Raw genomic sequence first — 20000 nt, 5'->3', positions numbered from 1 at the left:
AAACGCCACAAAAACACATGAAAACAGATGAAAACACACGAAAACACCACAAAAACACACTAAAACACATGAAAACGCCACAAAAACACATGAAACACCCAAAAACAGATAAAAACTCCACAAAAACGCCACAAAAACACATGAAAACGCCACAAAAACATCACAAAAACACATGAAAACACATGAAAACAGATGAAAACACATGAAACACATGAAAACAACTGAAAACGCCACAAAAACACATGAAAACAGATGAAAACACCCAAAAACACATGAAAACGCCACAAAAACATCACAAAAACAGATGAAAACTCCACAAAAAACACATGAAAACGCCACAAAAACATCACAAAAACACATGAAAACACATGAAAACAGATGAAAACACCACAAAAACACATGAAAACGCCACAAAAACACCCCGAAAACACTTGAAAACACCCAAAAACAAAATGGCCGCCGACCTCCTGGTAGCGGGCGATGCCCCCGTTGACGGCGGCGTCGATGACCCCGTTGAGCACAAAAACACATGAAAACACACAAAAACACACAAAAACGCCCCAAAAACACATGAAAACACCCCAAAAAACACATGAAAACACCCCAAAAACACATGAAAACGCAACAAAAACACATGAAAACACCCCAAAAACACACAAAAACACCCCCAAAACACACAAAAACACATGAAAACGACACAAAAACGCCCCAAAAACACACAAAAACACCCTAAAAACACACAAAAACACCAAAAAACACCACAAAAACACCACAAAAACACCCCAATAACACATGAAAACACCACAAAAACACACAAAAACACACAAAAACACCACAAAAACACATGAAAACACCACAAAAAACCCCCCAAAAAACCCCCAAAACACACAAAAACACACAAAAACACACAAAAACACTTGAAAACACCACAAAAACACATGAAAACACCCCAAAAACAGCCCAAAAACACCCCAAAACAAAATGGCCGCCCACCTCCTGGTAGCTGGCGATGCCCCCGTTAAGCACAAAAACACATGAAAACACAAAAAAAACACAAAAACACCCCAAAACGCACAAAAACACATGAAAACGACCTGAAGACACCCTAAAAACACACAAAAACACACAAAAACACTTGAAAACACCACAAAAATGCCACTAAACCACATGAAAACACCCCAAAAACACATGAAAACACCACAAAAACACACAAAAACACCACAAAAACACTCCAAAAACACATGAAAACACACACAAAAACACATGAAAACGCCACAAAAACACCCTAAAAACACATGAAAACACCCCAAAAACATGAAAACGACCCAAAAACACCACAAAAACACACAAAAACACCCTAAAAACACACAAAAACACCCCAAAAACGCACAAAAACACCACAAAAACACCACAAAAACACATGAAAACACCCCAAAACGCACAAAAACACACTAAAACACCCCAAAACAAAATGGCCGCCCACCTCCTGGTAGCGGGCGATGCCCCCGTTGACGGCGGCGTCGATGACCCCGTTGAGCGTCATGCTCAGCGGGTTGATGTTGCCGTGCAGCTGCCGATGCTGGTACTTGGCGACGAGCGTGCGCAGCTCCCGGTTCTTGTTCTCCACCACGGCGACGGCGTTCTCCAGCGGACTGACCTCCACCTGACGGGATACGGGGGAATTGAACCGGCGCGTACGTGACAGGCGACTGAAAAGGGAAGGGCGTTACTCACCAGCTCTCGTTTGTCGACCTCGAACCAGCGGGAGATGCCGGGGAGGGGGCGGGTGAGGGTCAGCGTGGTCCTCTCGATCCAGAGACTCTGAAAACACACAAAAACGGATGAAAACGCTATAAAAACACATGAAAACACCACAAAAACACATGAAAACACAACAAAAACACATGAAAACACAACAAAAACACATGAAAACACCACAAAAACGACTAAAAACAGATGAAAACACCACAAAAACACATAAAAACACCACAAAAACGACTGAAAACACCACAAAAACACATGAAAACACCACAAAAACGACTAAAAACAGATGAAAACACCACAAAAACGACTGAAAACACCACAAAAACACATAAAAACACCACAAAAACGACTGAAAACAACACAAAAACAGATGAAAACACCACAAAAACGACTAACAACAGATGAAAACACCACAAAAACGCCACTAAAACAGATGAAAACACCACAAAAACACATGAAAACGCCACAAAAACAGATGAAAACACCACTAAAACACATGAAAACACCACAAAAACACATGAAAACACAGCAAAAACACATGAAAACACCACAAAAACTACTAAAAACACATGAAAAAAACACAAAAACAGATGAAAACACCACAAAAACACATGAAAACACCACAAAAACGACTAAAAAACAGATGAAAACACCACAAAAACACATGAAAACACAACAAAAACGACTGAAAACACCACAAAAACACATAAAAACACCACAAAAACGACTGAAAACAACACAAAAACAGATGAAAACACCACAAAAACGACTAAAAACAGATGAAAACACCACAAAAACACATGAAAACGCCACAAAAACAGATGAAAACACCACTAAAACACATGAAAACACAACAAAAACGACTGAAAACACCACAAAAACACATAAAAACACCACAAAAACGACTGAAAACAACACAAAAACAGATGAAAACACCACAAAAACGCCACTAAAACAGATGAAAACACCACAAAAACACATGAAAACGCCACAAAAACAGATGAAAACACCACAAAAACGACTGAAAACACCACAAAAACACATAAAAACACCACAAAAACGACTGAAAACAACACAAAAACAGATGAAAACACCACAAAAACGACTAACAACAGATGAAAACACCACAAAAACGCCACTAAAACAGATGAAAACACCACAAAAACACATGAAAACGCCACAAAAACAGATGAAAACACCACTAAAACACATGAAAACACCACAAAAACACATGAAAACACAGCAAAAACACATGAAAACACCACAAAAACTACTAAAAACACATGAAAAAAACACAAAAACAGATGAAAACACCACAAAAACACATGAAAACACCACAAAAACGACTAAAAACAGATGAAAACACCACAAAAACACATGAAAACACAACAAAAACGACTGAAAACACCACAAAAACACATAAAAACACCACAAAAACGACTGAAAACAACACAAAAACAGATGAAAACACCACAAAAACGACTAAAAACAGATGAAAACACCACAAAAACACATGAAAACGCCACAAAAACAGATGAAAACACCACTAAAACACATGAAAACACAACAAAAACGACTGAAAACACCACAAAAACACATAAAAACACCACAAAAACGACTGAAAACAACACAAAAACAGATGAAAACACCACAAAAACGCCACTAAAACACATGAAAACACCACAAAAACACATGAAAGCGGCACAAAAACGTATGAAAACACCACAAAAACACATGAAAACACCACAAAAACACATGAAAACACCACAAAATCAGTGAGAGTGCGACCGTACCGCATCTAGGAGGTCACAGGGGCAAAGGAATCGAACCGCCGAACGATGCGCCAAAGCCGAGCACCCACTGACACCCGCCGGGTACCTCAGGGGACGCATCGTCACGGCTAAAGTTGCTAACACGTCCGACATTTATTTGGTTACGGACGTGAAGACACACCGCTATAGCTAACATGCTAACAACGTGCTAGCTGCTAGCAATAGAAGTTGGCTTAAGCTAGCTCATTAAACTAGCTTAAAAAAATGGGCCGCCGACGGCGAGCGCGCCGCTCCTAGACACGTTGCGCTCGCACGTCAATGCTAATCGGCTAACTTAAGCCAGCTTCTGTTGCTAGTAGCTAAAGCGAGCACTAACTTGGCATCACCGGCTAGCACTTTGTTAGCATGTGAGCTAAAGCGGTGTGTCTTTACGTCCGTAAACGAATAAACGTCAGCGACTTTAGCGTAAAGACACACTGCTTTAGCTCACATGCTAACAACCTGTTAGCCGGTGATGCTAAGTTAGCGCTCGAATTAGCTAGCTAATTAAACTAGCTTAAAAAAACGGGCCGCGTATGGCGAGTGCGTCGCTCCTGGACGCGGTACCGTTGTGCTCGCACACACATCAGTGCTAATCGGCTAACTTAGGCCAACTTCTATTGCTAGTAGCTAACGTGAGCGTTAACTTAGCGTCACTGGCTAGCACGTTGTTAGCATGTGAGCTAAAGCAGTATGTCTTTACATCTGTAAACGAATAAATGTCGGATGCGTTAGCGACTTTAGCGTTAAGACACACCGCTTTAGCTGACATGCTAACAGCTGTTGATGCTAAGTTAGCGCTCGAATTAGCTAGCTAATTAAACTAGCTAAAAAAACGTGACGCGGACGGTAAGCGCGCCGCTCCTAGACGCGGTAGGGCTGCGCTCGCACACGTTGTGCTAATCGGCTAGCTCGAGCCAACTTCTATTGCTAGTAGCTAACGCGAGTGCTAACGGGATGGCTAACTTGGCATCACCGGCTAGCACGTTGTTAGCATGTAAGCTAAAGCGGTGTCTTTACGCCCATTAACACAGAAATGTCGGGATGCGTTAGCGACTTTAGCCGTGACGATGATTCCCCTGAGTTACCCGGCGGCGTCGGCGGGTGCACTCGGCTTCGTCGCATCGTCCGGGGGTTCGATTCCTTCCCCAACTATGCGACGTCCTTTCAACCCGTTTTCTACTCGTACCCACGGGGGGAGGGCGCTCGTGCTAGTACACGTGACCGCCTCTCCCAAACGGGCTGCGGACGGCGAGCGCGCCGCTCCTAGCCGCGGTACGGTCGCGCTCGAACATCAGTGCTAACTAGCTAGCTTAAGCCAACTTATATTGCTAGTAGCGCTAGACCGGACTTTAGCCGCGGGACCTGTTTGGGGCGCAGTACGGAGGTACAGTGGGAGTGCGCCCTGAATCGGCGTCCCCGTGTATTCTGAAATTACGCGTTTTCATCTGTTTTAGTGGTGTTTTCATGTGTTTTAGTGGTGTTTTCATGTGTTTTAGTGGTGTTTTCATGTGTTTTAGTGGTGTTTTCATGTGTTTTTGTGGTGTTTTCATTTGTTTTAGTGATGTTTTCATCTGTTTTTGTGGTGTTTTCATGTGTTTTTGTGGTGTTTTCATGTGTTTTAGTGATGTTTTCATCCGTTTTTGTGGTGTTTTCATGTGTTTTTGTGGTGTTTTCATGTGTTTTTGTGATGTTTTCATCTGTTTTTGTGGTGTTTTCATTTGTTTTAGTGGTGTTTTCATGTGTTTTTGTGATGTTTTCATGTGTTTTAGTGATGTTTTCATCTGTTTTTGTGGTGTTTTCATGTGTTTCTGTGGTGTTTTCATGTGTTTTTGTGGTGTTTTCATGTGTTTTTGTGGTGTTTTCATGTGTTTTAGTGGTGTTTTCATGTGTTTTTGTGGTGTTTTCATGTGTTTCTGTGGTGTTTTCATCTGTTTTTGTGGTGTTTTCATGTGTTTCTGTGGTGTTTTCATCTGTTTTTGTGGTGTTTTCATGTGTTTTTGTGGTGTTTTCATGTGTTTTAGTGGCGTTTTCATGTGTTTTAGTGGTGTTTTCATGTGTTTTTGTGGTGTTTTCATGTGTTTTAGTGGCGTTTTCATCCGTTTTAGTGGCGTTTTCATCTGTTTTTTGATGTTTTCATCTGTTTTGGTGGTGTTTTCATGTGTTTTTGTGGTGTTTTCATGTGTTTCTGTGTTGTTTTCATGTGTTTTTGTGGTGTTTTCATCTGTTTTTGTGGCGTTTTCATCCGTTTTAGTGGTGTTTTCATGTGTGTTTGTGGTGTTTTCATCTGTTTTTCTGGCGTTTCCATGTGTTTTTGTGGTGTTTTCATGTGTGTTTGTGGTGTTTTCATCTGTTTTTCTGGCGTTTCCATGTGTTTTTGTGGTGTTTTCATGTGTTTTTGTGGTGTTTTTGTGTGTTTTAGTGGTGTTTTCATCTGATTTTCTGGCGTTTCCATGTGTTTTTGTGGTGTTTTCATGTGTTTTTGTGGTGTTTTCGTGTGTTTTGTGGTGTTTTCATGTGTTTTTGTGGTGTTTTCATGTGTTTAGTGGTGTTTTCATGTGTTTTAGTGGCGTTTTCATCCGTTTTAGTGGCGTTTTCATCTGTTTTTTGATTTTTTCATGTTTTGGTGGTGTTTTCATGTGTTTTTGTGGTGTTTTCATGTGTTTTAGTGGTGTTTTCATGTGTTTTTGTGGTGTTTTCATGTGTTTTTGTGGCGTTTTCATGTGTTTAGTGGTGATTTCATGTGTTTTTGTGGTGTTTTCATGTGTTTTAGCGGCGTTTTCATGTGTTTCTGTGGTGTTTTCATCTGTTTTTGTGATGTTTCCATCCGTTTTTGTGGCGTTTCCATCCGTTTTAGTAGCGTTTCCATCCGTTTTAGTGCCGTTTTCATCCGTTTTTACCACGTTTCCATCTGCTTTAGTGGCGTCACCGAAATCACACCTGTAAGATTCGCGTACAAACAAACCCCGACCGTTTCTCAGACTCCCGTATTTCCTGTCTGACTTTTGCGTTTCCTGAATGCCACCGGTTCGATTCCCCACTCACCTTGAACTCGTTGTCCTTGTCCTTGGGTCCGCGGTGGAACGGGCGGTCGTAGCGGAAGCGGCATACGTTTTCATCTGTTTTAGTGGTGTTTTCATGTGTTTTTGTGGTGTTTTCATGTGTTTTTGTGGCGTTTTCATCCGTTTTAGTGGTGTTTTCATGTGTTTTAGTGGTGTTTTCATGTGTTTTAGTGGCGTTTTCATGTGTTTTAGTGGTGTTTTCATGTGTTTTTGTGGTGTTTTCATGTGTTTTAGTGGCGTTTTCATCCGTTTTAGTGGCGTTTTCATCTGTTTTTTGATGTTTTCATCTGTTTTGGTGGTGTTTTCATGTGTTTTTGTGGTGTTTTCATGTGTTTCTGTGTTGTTTTCATGTGTTTTTGTGGTGTTTTCATCTGTTTTTGTGGCGTTTTCATCCGTTTTAGTGGTGTTTTCATGTGTGTTTGTGGTGTTTTCATCTGTTTTTCTGGCGTTTCCATGTGTTTTTGTGGTGTTTTCATGTGTGTTTGTGGTGTTTTCATCTGTTTTTCTGGCGTTTCCATGTGTTTTTGTGGTGTTTTCATGTGTTTTTGTGGTGTTTTTGTGTGTTTTAGTGGTGTTTTCATCTGATTTTCTGGCGTTTCCATGTGTTTTTGTGGTGTTTTCATGTGTTTTTGTGGTGTTTTCGTGTGTTTTGTGGTGTTTTCATGTGTTTTTGTGGTGTTTTCATGTGTTTAGTGGTGTTTTCATGTGTTTTAGTGGCGTTTTCATCCGTTTTAGTGGCGTTTTCATCTGTTTTTTGATTTTTTCATGTTTTGGTGGTGTTTTCATGTGTTTTTGTGGTGTTTTCATGTGTTTTAGTGGTGTTTTCATGTGTTTTTGTGGTGTTTTCATGTGTTTTTGTGGCGTTTTCATGTGTTTAGTGGTGATTTCATGTGTTTTTGTGGTGTTTTCATGTGTTTTAGCGGCGTTTTCATGTGTTTCTGTGGTGTTTTCATCTGTTTTTGTGATGTTTCCATCCGTTTTTGTGGCGTTTCCATCCGTTTTAGTAGCGTTTCCATCCGTTTTAGTGCCGTTTTCATCCGTTTTTACCACGTTTCCATCTGCTTTAGTGGCGTCACCGAAATCACACCTGTAAGATTCGCGTACAAACAAACCCCGACCGTTTCTCAGACTCCCGTATTTCCTGTCTGACTTTTGCGTTTCCTGAATGCCACCGGTTCGATTCCCCACTCACCTTGAACTCGTTGTCCTTGTCCTTGGGTCCGCGGTGGAACGGGCGGTCGTAGCGGAAGCGGCATACGTTTTCATCTGTTTTAGTGGTGTTTTCATGTGTTTTTGTGGTGTTTTCATGTGTTTTTGTGGCGTTTTCATCCGTTTTAGTGGTGTTTTCATGTGTTTTAGTGGTGTTTTCCTGTGTTTTAGTGGTGTTTTCATGTGTTTTTGTGTGTTTTAGTGGCGTTTTCATGTGTTTTAGTGGTGTTTTCATGTGTTTTTGTGGTGTTTTCATGTGTTTTTGTGGTGTTTTCATGTGTTTTTGTGGTGTTTTCATGTGTTTTTGTGGCGTTTTCATCTATTTTTTTGGCGTTTTCATCCGTTTTTGTGGTGTTTTCACATGTTTTTGTGGCGTTTTCATCTGTTTTTGTGGCGTTTTCATCCGTTTTAGTGGTGTTTTCATGTGTTTTAGTGGTGTTTTCATGTGTTTTAGTGGTGTTTTCATGTGTTTTTGTGGTGTTTTCATGTGTTTTTGTGGTGTTTTCATGTGTTTTAGTGGCGTTTTCATGTGTTTTAGTGGCGTTTTCATGTGTTTTAGTGGTGTTTTCATGTGTTTTTGTGGTGTTTTCATGTGTTTTTGTGGCGTTTTCATGTGTTTTAGTGGCGTTTTCATGTGTTTTTGTGGTGTTTTCATCTGTTTTTTGATGTTTTCATCTGTTTTGGTGGTGTTTTCATGTGTTTTTGTGGTGTTTTCATGTGTTTTAGTGGTGTTTTCATGTTTTTTTGTGGTGTTTTCATGTGTTTTTGTGGTGTTTTCATGTGTTTCAGTGGCGTTTTCATCTGTTTTTGTGGCGTTTTCATCTGTTTTAGTGGTGTTTTCATGTGTTTTAGTGCTGTTTTCATCTGTTTTAGTGGTGTTTTCATGTGTTTTTGTGGTGTTTTCATGTGTTTTCATGTGTTTTTTGTGGCGTTTTCATGTGTTTTTGTGGCGTTTTCATGTGTTTTTGTGGTGTTTTCATGTGTTTTTGTGGTGTTTTCGTGTGTTTTGTGGTGTTTTCATGTGTTTTTGTGGTGTTTCCATGTGTATTAGTGGTGTTTTTGTGTGTTTTCATGTGTTTTTGTGGTGTTTTCATCTGATTTTGTGGCATTTTCATGTGTTTTTGTGGTGTTTTCATGTGTTTTTGTGGCGTTTTCATCTGTTTTTGTGGTGTTTTCATCCGTTCTTGTGGTGTTTTCATGTTTTTTTGTGGTGTTTTCATGTGTTTTTGTGGTGTTTTCATGCATTTTAGTGGTGTTTTCGTGTGTTTTGTGGTGTTTTCATGTGTTTTTGTGGTGTTTCCATGTGTTTTAGTGGTGTTTTCCTGTGTTTTCATGTGTTTTTGTGGTGTTTTCATGTGTTTTAGTGGTGTTTTCATGTGTTTTTGTGGTGTTTTCATGTGTTTTTGTGGCGTTTTCATGTGTTTAGTGGTGATTTCATGTGTTTTTGTGGTGTTTTCATGTGTTTTAGCGGCGTTTTCATGTGTTTCTGTGGTGTTTTCATCTGTTTTTGTGATGTTTCCATCCGTTTTTGTGGCGTTTCCATCCGTTTTAGTAGCGTTTCCATCCGTTTTAGTGCCGTTTTCATCCGTTTTTACCACGTTTCCATCTGCTTTAGTGGCGTCACCGAAATCACACCTGTAAGATTCGCGTACAAACAAACCCCGACCGTTTCTCAGACTCCCGTATTTCCTGTCTGACTTTTGCGTTTCCTGAATGCCACCGGTTCGATTCCCCACTCACCTTGAACTCGTTGTCCTTGTCCTTGGGTCCGCGGTGGAACGGGCGGTCGTAGCGGAAGCGGCATACGTTTTCATCTGTTTTAGTGGTGTTTTCATGTGTTTTTGTGGTGTTTTCATGTGTTTTTGTGGCGTTTTCATCCGTTTTAGTGGTGTTTTCATGTGTTTTAGTGGTGTTTTCCTGTGTTTTAGTGGTGTTTTCATGTGTTTTTGTGTGTTTTAGTGGCGTTTTCATGTGTTTTAGTGGTGTTTTCATGTGTTTTTGTGGTGTTTTCATGTGTTTTTGTGGTGTTTTCATGTGTTTTTGTGGTGTTTTCATGTGTTTTTGTGGCGTTTTCATCTATTTTTTTGGCGTTTTCATCCGTTTTTGTGGTGTTTTCACATGTTTTTGTGGCGTTTTCATCTGTTTTTGTGGCGTTTTCATCCGTTTTAGTGGTGTTTTCATGTGTTTTAGTGGTGTTTTCATGTGTTTTAGTGGTGTTTTCATGTGTTTTTGTGGTGTTTTCATGTGTTTTTGTGGTGTTTTCATGTGTTTTAGTGGCGTTTTCATGTGTTTTAGTGGCGTTTTCATGTGTTTTAGTGGTGTTTTCATGTGTTTTTGTGGTGTTTTCATGTGTTTTTGTGGCGTTTTCATGTGTTTTAGTGGCGTTTTCATGTGTTTTTGTGGTGTTTTCATCTGTTTTTTGATGTTTTCATCTGTTTTGGTGGTGTTTTCATGTGTTTTTGTGGTGTTTTCATGTGTTTTAGTGGTGTTTTCATGTTTTTTTGTGGTGTTTTCATGTGTTTTTGTGGTGTTTTCATGTGTTTCAGTGGCGTTTTCATCTGTTTTTGTGGCGTTTTCATCTGTTTTAGTGGTGTTTTCATGTGTTTTAGTGCTGTTTTCATCTGTTTTAGTGGTGTTTTCATGTGTTTTTGTGGTGTTTTCATGTGTTTTCATGTGTTTTTTGTGGCGTTTTCATGTGTTTTTGTGGCGTTTTCATGTGTTTTTGTGGTGTTTTCATGTGTTTTTGTGGTGTTTTCGTGTGTTTTGTGGTGTTTTCATGTGTTTTTGTGGTGTTTCCATGTGTATTAGTGGTGTTTTTGTGTGTTTTCATGTGTTTTTGTGGTGTTTTCATCTGATTTTGTGGCATTTTCATGTGTTTTTGTGGTGTTTTCATGTGTTTTTGTGGCGTTTTCATCTGTTTTTGTGGTGTTTTCATCCGTTCTTGTGGTGTTTTCATGTTTTTTTGTGGTGTTTTCATGTGTTTTTGTGGTGTTTTCATGCATTTTAGTGGTGTTTTCGTGTGTTTTGTGGTGTTTTCATGTGTTTTTGTGGTGTTTCCATGTGTTTTAGTGGTGTTTTCCTGTGTTTTCATGTGTTTTTGTGGTGTTTTCATGTGTTTCTGTGGTGTTTTCATGTGTTTTAGTGGTGTTTTCATATGTTTTAGTGGCGTTTCCATCCGTTTTAGTCGCGTTTTCATCCGTTTTAGTTGCGTTTCCATCTGTTTTTGTGGTGTTTTCATCCGTTTTAGTGGCGTTTTCATGTGTTTTTGTGGTGTTTTCATCTGTTTTTTGATGTTTTCATCTGTTTTGTTGGTGTTTTCATGTGTTTTTGTGGTGTTTTCATGTGTTTTAGTGGCGTTTTCATGTGTTTTAGTGGTGTTTTCATGTGTTTTTGTGGTGTTTTCATGTGTTTTAGTGGCGTTTTCATGTGTTTTAGTGGTGTTTTCATGTGTTTTTGTGGTGTTTTCATGTGTTTTAGTGGTGTTTTCATGTGTTTTAGTGGCGTTTTCATCCGTTTTAGTGGCATTTTCATGTATTTTCATGCGTTTTCATGTGTTTTTGTGGCGTTTTCATGTGTTTTAGTGGTGTTTTCATGTGTTTTAGTGTGTTTTCATGTGTTTTTGTGGTGTTTCCATGTGTTTTAGTGGTGTTTTCATGTGTTTTAGTGGTGTTTTCATTCGTTTTTGTGGTGTTTTCATGTGTTTTTGGGCGTTTTCATGTGTTTTTGTGCGTTTTTGTGGTGTTTTCATGTGTTTTTGAGGCGTTTTCATGTGTTTTAGTGGTGTTTTCATGTGTTTTAGTGGTGTTTTAGTGGTGTTTTTGTGGTGTTTTTGTGGTGTTTTCATGTGTTTTTGGGCGTTTTCATGTGTTTTAGTGGTGTTTTTGTGGTGTTTTTGTGGTGTTTTAATGTGTTTTAGTGGTGTTTTCATGTGTTTTTGTGGTGTTTTAATGTGTTTTAGTGGTGTTTTCATGTGTTTTTGTGGTGTTTTTGTGTGTTTTTGTGGTGTTTTAATGTGTTTTAGTGGTGTTTTCATGTGTTTTAGTGGTGTTTTCATGTGTGTTTGTGGTGTTTTCATGTGTTTCTGTGGTGTTTTTGTGGCGTTTTAATGTGTTTTCATGTGTTTTTGTGGTGTTTTCATGTGTTTTAGTGGTGTTTTCATGTGTTTTTGTGGTGTTTTCATGTGTTTTTGTGGTGTTTTCATGTGTTTTAGTGGCGTTTTCATGTGTTTTTGGGCGTTTTCGTGCATTTTTGTGGTGTTTTCATGTGTTTGTGGTGTTTTCATGTATTTTAGTGGTGTTTTCATGTGTTTTTGTGGCGTTTTAATGTGTTTTCATGTGTTTTTGTGGTGTTTTCATGTGTTTTTGTGGTGTTTTCATGTGTTTTAGTGGTGTTTTTGTGGTGTTTTAGTGGTGTTTTTGTGATGTTTTTGTGGTGTTTTCATGTGTTTTTGGGCGTTTTCGTGCATTTTTGTGGTGTTTTCATGTGTTTTTGTGGTGTTTTTGTGGTGTTTTAGTGGTGTTTTCATGTGTTTTTGTGGTGTTTTCATGTGTTTCTGTGGTGTTTTCATGTGGTTTCGTGGTGTTTTCATGTGTTTTAGTGGTGTTTTCATGTGTTTTTGTGGTGTTTTTGTGGTGTTTTTGTGGTGTTTTCATGTGTTTTTGTGGTGTTTTCATGTGTTTCTGTGGTGTTTTCATGTGGTTTCGTGGTGTTTTCATGTGTTTTAGTGGTGTTTTCATGTGTTTTTGTGGTGTTTTAATGTGTTTTAGTGGCGTTTTCATGTGTTTTTGGGCGTTTTCATGTGTTTTTGTGGCGTTTTAATGTGTTTTCATGTGTTTTTGTGGTGTTTTCATGTGTTTTAGTGGTGTTTTCATCTGATTTTGTGGTGTTGTCATGTGTTTAAGTGGTGTTTTCATGTGTTTTTGTGGTGTTTCCATGTGTTTTAGTGGTGTTTTCATGTGTTTTTGTGGTGTTTTCATGTGTTTTTGTGGTGTTTTCATGTGTTTTTGTGGTGTTTTCATGTGTTTTTGTGGTGTTTTTGTGGTGTTTTTGTGGTGTTTTCATGTGTTTTTGTGGTGTTTTTGTGGTGTTTTTGTGGTGTTTTCATGTGTTTTTGTGGTGTTTTCATGTGTTTCTGTGGTGTTTTCATGTGGTTTCGTGGTGTTTTCATGTGTTTTAGTGGTGTTTTCATGTGTTTTTGTGGTGTTTTAATGTGTTTTAGTGGCGTTTTCATGTGTTTTTGGGCGTTTTCATGTGTTTTTGTGGCGTTTTAATGTGTTTTCATGTGTTTTTGTGGTGTTTTCATGTGTTTTAGTGGTGTTTTCATCTGATTTTGTGGTGTTTCCATGTGTTTTAGTGGCGTTTCCATGTGTTTTAGTGGCGTTTTCATGTGTTTTTGTGGTGTTTTCATCTGTTTTTTGATGTTTTCATCTGTTTTTGTGGTGTTTTCATCTGTTTTTGTGGTGTTTTCATCTGTTTTTGTGGTGTTTTCATGTGTTTTTGTGGTGTTTTCATGTGTTTTTGTGGCGTTTCATCTATTTTTGTGGCGTTTTCATGTGTTTTTGTGGCGTTTTCATGTGTTTTTGTGGTGTTTTCATGTGTTTTTGTGGTGTTTTCATGTGTTTTAGTTGCGTTTTCATGTGTTTTTGTGGTGTTTTCATGTGTTTTAGTGGTGTATTCGTGTGTTTTGTGGTGTTTTCATGTGTTTTTGTGGTGTTTCCATCTGATTTTGTGGCATTTTCATGTGTTTTTGTGGTGTTTTCATGTGTTTTTGTGGTGTGTTCATCTGTTTCTGTGGTGTTTTCATGTGTTTTAGTGGCGTTTCCATCCGTTTTTGTGGCGTTTCCATCCGTTTTAGTAGCGTTTCCATCTGTTTTAGTGGCGTTTCCATCCGTTTTAGTGCCGTTTCCATCTGTTTTTGTGGCGTCACCGAAATCACACCTGTTAGATTCGCGTACAAACAAACCCCGACCGTTTCTCAGACTCGCGTATTTCCTGTCTGACTTTTGCGTTTCCTGAATGCCACCGGTTCAATTCCCCGCTCACCTTGAACTCGTTGTCCTTGTCCTTGGGTCCGCGGTGGAACGGGCGGTCGTAGCGGAAGCGGCGCACGTTGTTGACGCGGTGGAAGCTCTTGATGCGGTCCAGGACGTTGTCCATCTGGAGGACGCCGACGCTGTCCGGCACGGGGGTCACAGCGTAAATCTGCAGGTCTGAACCCCGAGGGACGCAGGGGGGGGGGCGTCAAGGAAACACCACAGAAACAGGTGAAAACAGCACAGAAACAGGTGAAAACGCCCAAAAACAGGTGAAAACAGCACAGAAACAGGTGAAAACGCCCAAAAACAGGTGAAAACAGCACAGAAACGCATGAAAACAGCACAGAAACACATGAAAACAGCACAGAAACACATGAAAACAGCACAGAAACAGGTGAAAACACCACAGAAACAGGTGAAAACAGCACAGAAACACATGAAAACAGCACAGAAACACATGAAAACACCACAAAAACACATGAAAACACCACAAAAACACATGAAAACACCACAAAAACACATGAAAACGCCACAAAAACATATGAAAACGCCACAAAACGGATGAAAACGCCGCAGAAACACATGAAAACACCTCAAAAACAGATGAAAACACCACAAAAACAAGTGAAAACACCACAAAAACGCACAAAAACACATGAAAACACCACAAAAAGACATGAAAACACCACAAAAACACATGAAAACACCACAAAAACACATGAAAACACATTAAAACGCCACAAAAACACCACAGAAACACATGAAAACACCACAAAAACACACGAAAACGCCACAAAAACACATGAAAACACCACAAAAACGGACGAAAACGCCACAAAAACACACGAAAACACCACAAAAACACATGAAAACACCACAAAAACACATGAAAACGCCACAAAACGGATGAAAACGCCACAAAACGGATGAAAACGCCACAAAAACACATGAAAACACCACAAAAACACATGAAAACGCCAGAAAAACACATGAAAACACCACAAAAACACACGAAAACACCACAAAAACACATGAAAACACCACAAAAACACATGAAAACGCCACAAAACGGATGAAAACGCCACAAAACGGATGAAAACGCCACAAAAACACATGAAAACACCACAAAAACACATGAAAACGCCAGAAAAACACATGAAAACACCACAAAAACACATGAAAACACCACAAAAACACATGAAAACACCTCTAAAACACATGAAAACACCACATAAACACATGAAAACACCACAAAAACACATGAAAACGCCACAAAAACACATGAAAACACATTAAAACGCCACAAAAACACCACAGAAACACATGAAGAACCACAAAAACACATGAAAACACCACAAAAACACATGAAAACGCCCAAAAACACATGAAAACGCCACAAATACACATGAAAACACCACAAAAACACATGAAAACGCCCAAAAACACATGAAAACACCACAAAAACACCACAAAAACACATGAAAACACCACTAAAACACATTAAAACGCCCAAAAACACATGAAAACACCACAAAAACACATGAAAACACCACAAAAACACATGAAAACGCCCAAAAACACCACTAAAACACATGAAAACACCACTAAAACACCACTAAAACGCATAAATTTGGATACACTGGGCGTCGCTCTGCAGGATGGCGTCGTCGGGCGGGTTCGGGTGCTGCATGGCGATGGCGTGCGGGAATTCTCCCAGCATCCTTTGCTGGAACGCCTCCAGACGCTCGTAGTCGTGGCCGCGACACACGAACTCTTTGTTCTGGCGGGAAAACGGACTCAATTAGTGGTCTCGACCTCTAAATGTGCAAAAAGATGCAAAATGACTCAAAATAGATGCAAAAAGATGCAAAATGGCTCAAATAGATGCAAAATGACTCAAAATAGATGCAATAAGATGCAAAATGACTCAAAATAGATGCAAAACGATGCAAAATGGCTAAACATAGATGGAAATAGATGCAAAATGGCTCAAAATAGATGCAAAATGGCTCAAAATAGATGCAAAAAGATGCAAAATGACTCAAAATAGATGCAAAACGATGCAAAATGGCTAAAAATAGATGCAGAAGATGCAAAATGGCTCAAAAAAGATGCAAAAAGATGCAAAATGGCTAAAAATAGATGCAAAATGACTCAAAATAGATGCAAAAAGATGCAAAATGGCTAAAACTAGATGCAAAATGGCTCAAAATAGATGCAAAAAGATGCAAAATGGCTCAAAATAGATGCAAAATGACTCAAAATAGATGCAAAATAGATGCAAAATGACTCAAAATAGATGCAAAAAGATGCAAAATGGCTAAAAATAGATGCAAAATGGCTCAAAATAGATGCAAAATGGCTCAAAATAGATGCAAAATGGCTCAAAATAGATGCAAAATGATGCAAAATGGCTCGAAATAGATGCAAAACGATGAGAAATGGCTCAAAATAGATGCAAAATGGCTCAAAATAGATGCAAAATGGCTCAAAATAGATGCAAAATGACTCAAAATAGATGCAAAACGATGCAAAATGGCTCAAAATAGATGCAAAATGGCTCAAAATAGATGCAAAACGATGCAAAATGGCTAAAAATAGATGCAAAATGACTCAAAATAGATGCAAAATGACTCAAAATAGATGCAAAATGGCTCAAAATAGATGCAAAATGACTCAAAATAGATGCAAAATGGCTAAAAATAGATGCAAAATGACTCAAAATAGATGCAACATGGCTCAAAATAGATGCAAAATGGCTCAAAATAGATGCAAAATGACTCAAAATAGATGCAAAATGACTAAACATAGATGCAAAATGGCTCAAAATAGATGCAAAATGATGCAAAATGGCTCAAAATAGATGCAAAATGACTCAAAATAGATGCAAAATGACTCAAAATAGACGCAAAATGGCTCAAAATCTGTCGTTTTGTGTCATTTCGTCGTCGTGAGCGACTCGGGAATCGAACCGCCGAACTCACCCGGAGGAAGAAGGGGAACTTCCTGCCGTAGAAGCCGACCCGGAAGAACTCGGGCTCCAGACGCTGCTGCTGCGTGATGTTGTCGTAGAACGCCGCCTCCAGTTTCTGCCACACACACACACACACACACACACACACACACACACACACACACACACGTGACGGCGGCAGTGACGGACAACAGGAAGTGGTAAAGGACACGACAGGAAGTGGGCGCTCACCCGTATCCAGCTGAGGCTCTGGTAGTCGTACAGGGCCTCGTACTGAAGGGCCAGTTCCTTAAAGAGGGGGAACCCGAACTCCCAACACTGGACACACACACACACACACACACACACACACACACACACACACACACACACACACACACACACACACACACACACACACACACACACACACACACACACACACACATCAGGAAGAAGGACTTGCTGCTGGTCCTGGTCTCTAAGAGTCTTGGTTGTGGTCTTGGTCTTGGTCTTGGTCTTGGTCTTGGTCCTGGTCCTGGTCTTGGTCCTGGTCTTGGTCTTGGTCCTGGTCTCGGTCCTGGTCCTGGTCTCGGTCTCGCCCTCTAAAGGTCTTGGTCCTGGTCTTGGTCCTGGTCTTGGTCCTGGTCCTGGTCCTGGTCCTGGTCTTGGTCCTGGTCTTGGTCCTGGTCTTGGTCCTAGTCTTGGTCTTGGTCCTGGTCTTGGTCCTGGTCCTGGTCTTGGTCTTGGTCCTGGTCTTGGTCCTGGTCCTGGTCTTGGTCTTGGTCTCTAAAAGTCCTGGTCCTGGTCTTGGTCTCGGTCTAGAGGTCGAGACCAAGACCAGGACCAAGACCAGGACCAAGACCAGGACCAGGACCAAGACCAGGACCAGGACCAGGACCAGGACCAAGACCAGGACCAGGGCCTTTAGAGACCAGGACCAAGACCAGGACCAGGACCTTTAGAGACCAGGACCAGGACCAGGACCAAGACCAAGACCAGGACCAGGACCAAGACCAGGACCAGGACCAGGACCAAGACCAGGACCAGGACCAAGACCAGGACCAGGACCAGGACCAAGACCAGGACCAAGACCTTTAGAGACCAGGACCAGGACCAGGACCAGGACCAAGACCAGGACCAGGACTAAGACCAGGACCTTTAGAGGTCAAGACCAGGACCAGGACCAAGACCAGGACCAAGACCAGGACCAAGACCAAGACCAAGACCAGGACCAGGACCAAGACCTTTAGAGACCAAGACCAAGACGTGGACCAAGACCAGGACCAGGACCAGGACCAAGACCAGGACCAGGACTAAGACCAGGACCAGGACCAAGACCAGGACCTTTAGAGGTCAAGACCAGGACCAGGACCAAGACCAGGACCAAGACCAGGACCAAGACCAAGACCAAGACCAGGACCAAGACCAGGACCAAGACCAGGACCAAGACCAGGACCTTTAGAGGTCAAGACCAGGACCAAGACCAGGACCAGGACCAGGACCAAGACCAGGACCAGGACCAAGACCTTTAGAGACCAAGACCAAGACGTGGACCAAGACCAGGACCAGGACCAGGACCAAGACCAAGACCAGGACCAGGACCAAGACCTTTAGAGACCAAGACCAAGACGTGGACCAAGACCAGGACCAGGACCAAGACCAGGACCAGGACCAGGACCAGGACCAAGACCAGGACCAAGACCAGGACCAGGACCAAGACCAGGACCAAGACCAAGACCAAGACCAAGACCAGGACCAAGACCAGGACCAAGACCATGACCAGGACAAAGACCAGGACCAAGACCAGGACCAGGACCAAGACCAAGACCAAGACCAGGACTAAGACCAGGACCAAGACCAGGACCAGGACCAGGACCAGGACCAGGACCAAGACCAGGACCAAGACCAAGACCAGGACCAAGACCAGGACCAAGACCAGGACCAAGACCAGGACCAAGACCAGGACCAAGACCAGGACCAAGACCAGGACCTTTAGAGACCAAGACCAGGACCAGGACCAAGACCAGGACCAAGACCAGGACCAAGACCAGGACCAGGACCAGGACCAAGACCAGGACCAGGACCAGGACCAAGACCAAGACCAAGACCAGGACCAAGACCAGGACCAGGACCAGACCAGGACCTGGACCAGGACCAAGACCAAGACCAGGACCAGGACCAAGACCAAGACCAGGACCAAGACCTTTAGAGACCAAGACCAGGACCAAGACCAGGACCAGGACCAAGACCAGGACCAGGACCAAGACCAAGACCAGGACCAGGACCAGGACCAGGACCAAGACCAGGACCAAGACCAGGACCTTTAGAGGTCAAGACCAGGACCAAGACCTCTCGCCTCGGCCTCTTAAAGTCCCCCTCTGACCCCCCTCAGACCCCCCCTCAGACCCTCCTCAGACCCCCCTCAGACCCCCCCTCAGACCCCCCTCAGACCCCCCTCAGACCCCCCCTGGACCCCCGCCTCGGACCCCCCTTCCCCCCTCACCTTCCCCTTGTTGAAGTAGCCCAGGACCCTGCGTCCCAGCTCCTCCTTGCGCTGCGCCTGCGTCTGCGCCGGGTAGAGCAGGAAGTCCTGCAGGGGCTCCGCGTCCCACCGCAGACGCTCCCAGTACAGCAGCGCGGTGAACGCCGCCTCTGCGTAACCACGGCGACACAGTCAGTCAAGTGTGTGTGTGTGTGTGTGTGTGTGTGTGTACGGTGTGTGTGTGTGTACGGAAACAGGAACACCACAACAAGATGCAAAATGGCTCAAAATAGATGCAAAATGGCTCAAAATAGATGCAAAATGATGCAAAATGACTCAAAATAGATGCAAAATGGCTCAAACTAGATGCAAAATGATGCAAAATGGCTGGAAATAGATGCAAAAAGATCCAAAATGGCTGGAAATAGATGCAAAATGGCTCAAAATAGATGCAAAAAGATGCAAAATGGCTCAAAATAGATGCAAAACGATGCAAAATGGTTCAAAATAGATGCAAAATGACTCAAAATAGATGCAAAAAGATGCAAAATGGCTCAAAAAAGATTCAAAATGACTCAATATAGATGCAAAAAGATGCAAAATGACTCAAAATAGATGAAAAATGACTCAAAATAGATGCAAAATGATGCAAAATGGCTCAAAATAGATGCAAAATGGCTC

The 20000-nt window shown here is 41.5% G+C and overlaps 1 protein-coding gene across 1 annotated transcript in view; it reads right to left on the bottom strand.

Annotated features, from left to right (window-relative positions):
* The window catches only part of LOC310966264 (dedicator of cytokinesis protein 3-like), a gene marked incomplete at its 5' end in the record, with an annotated part of 104122 nt that overhangs the window by 14277 nt on the left and 69845 nt on the right, over window positions 1–20000 (bottom strand). Inside the window, 7 exon segments of the mRNA XM_083940844.1 lie at window positions 1484–1663; window positions 1735–1821; window positions 13889–14055; window positions 15520–15661; window positions 16866–16970; window positions 17087–17173; window positions 19341–19489. Coding sequence (XP_083796970.1) covers window positions 1484–1663; window positions 1735–1821; window positions 13889–14055; window positions 15520–15661; window positions 16866–16970; window positions 17087–17173; window positions 19341–19489 — 917 coding nt within the window.

The sequence above is a fragment of the Echiichthys vipera genome (genome assembly GCF_963691815.1).
Source record: "Echiichthys vipera genome assembly, contig: SCAFFOLD_42, whole genome shotgun sequence".
Taxonomy (NCBI): Eukaryota; Metazoa; Chordata; class Actinopteri; order Perciformes; family Trachinidae; genus Echiichthys; species Echiichthys vipera.
This window is presented reverse-complemented; position numbering and strand designations above follow the sequence as displayed.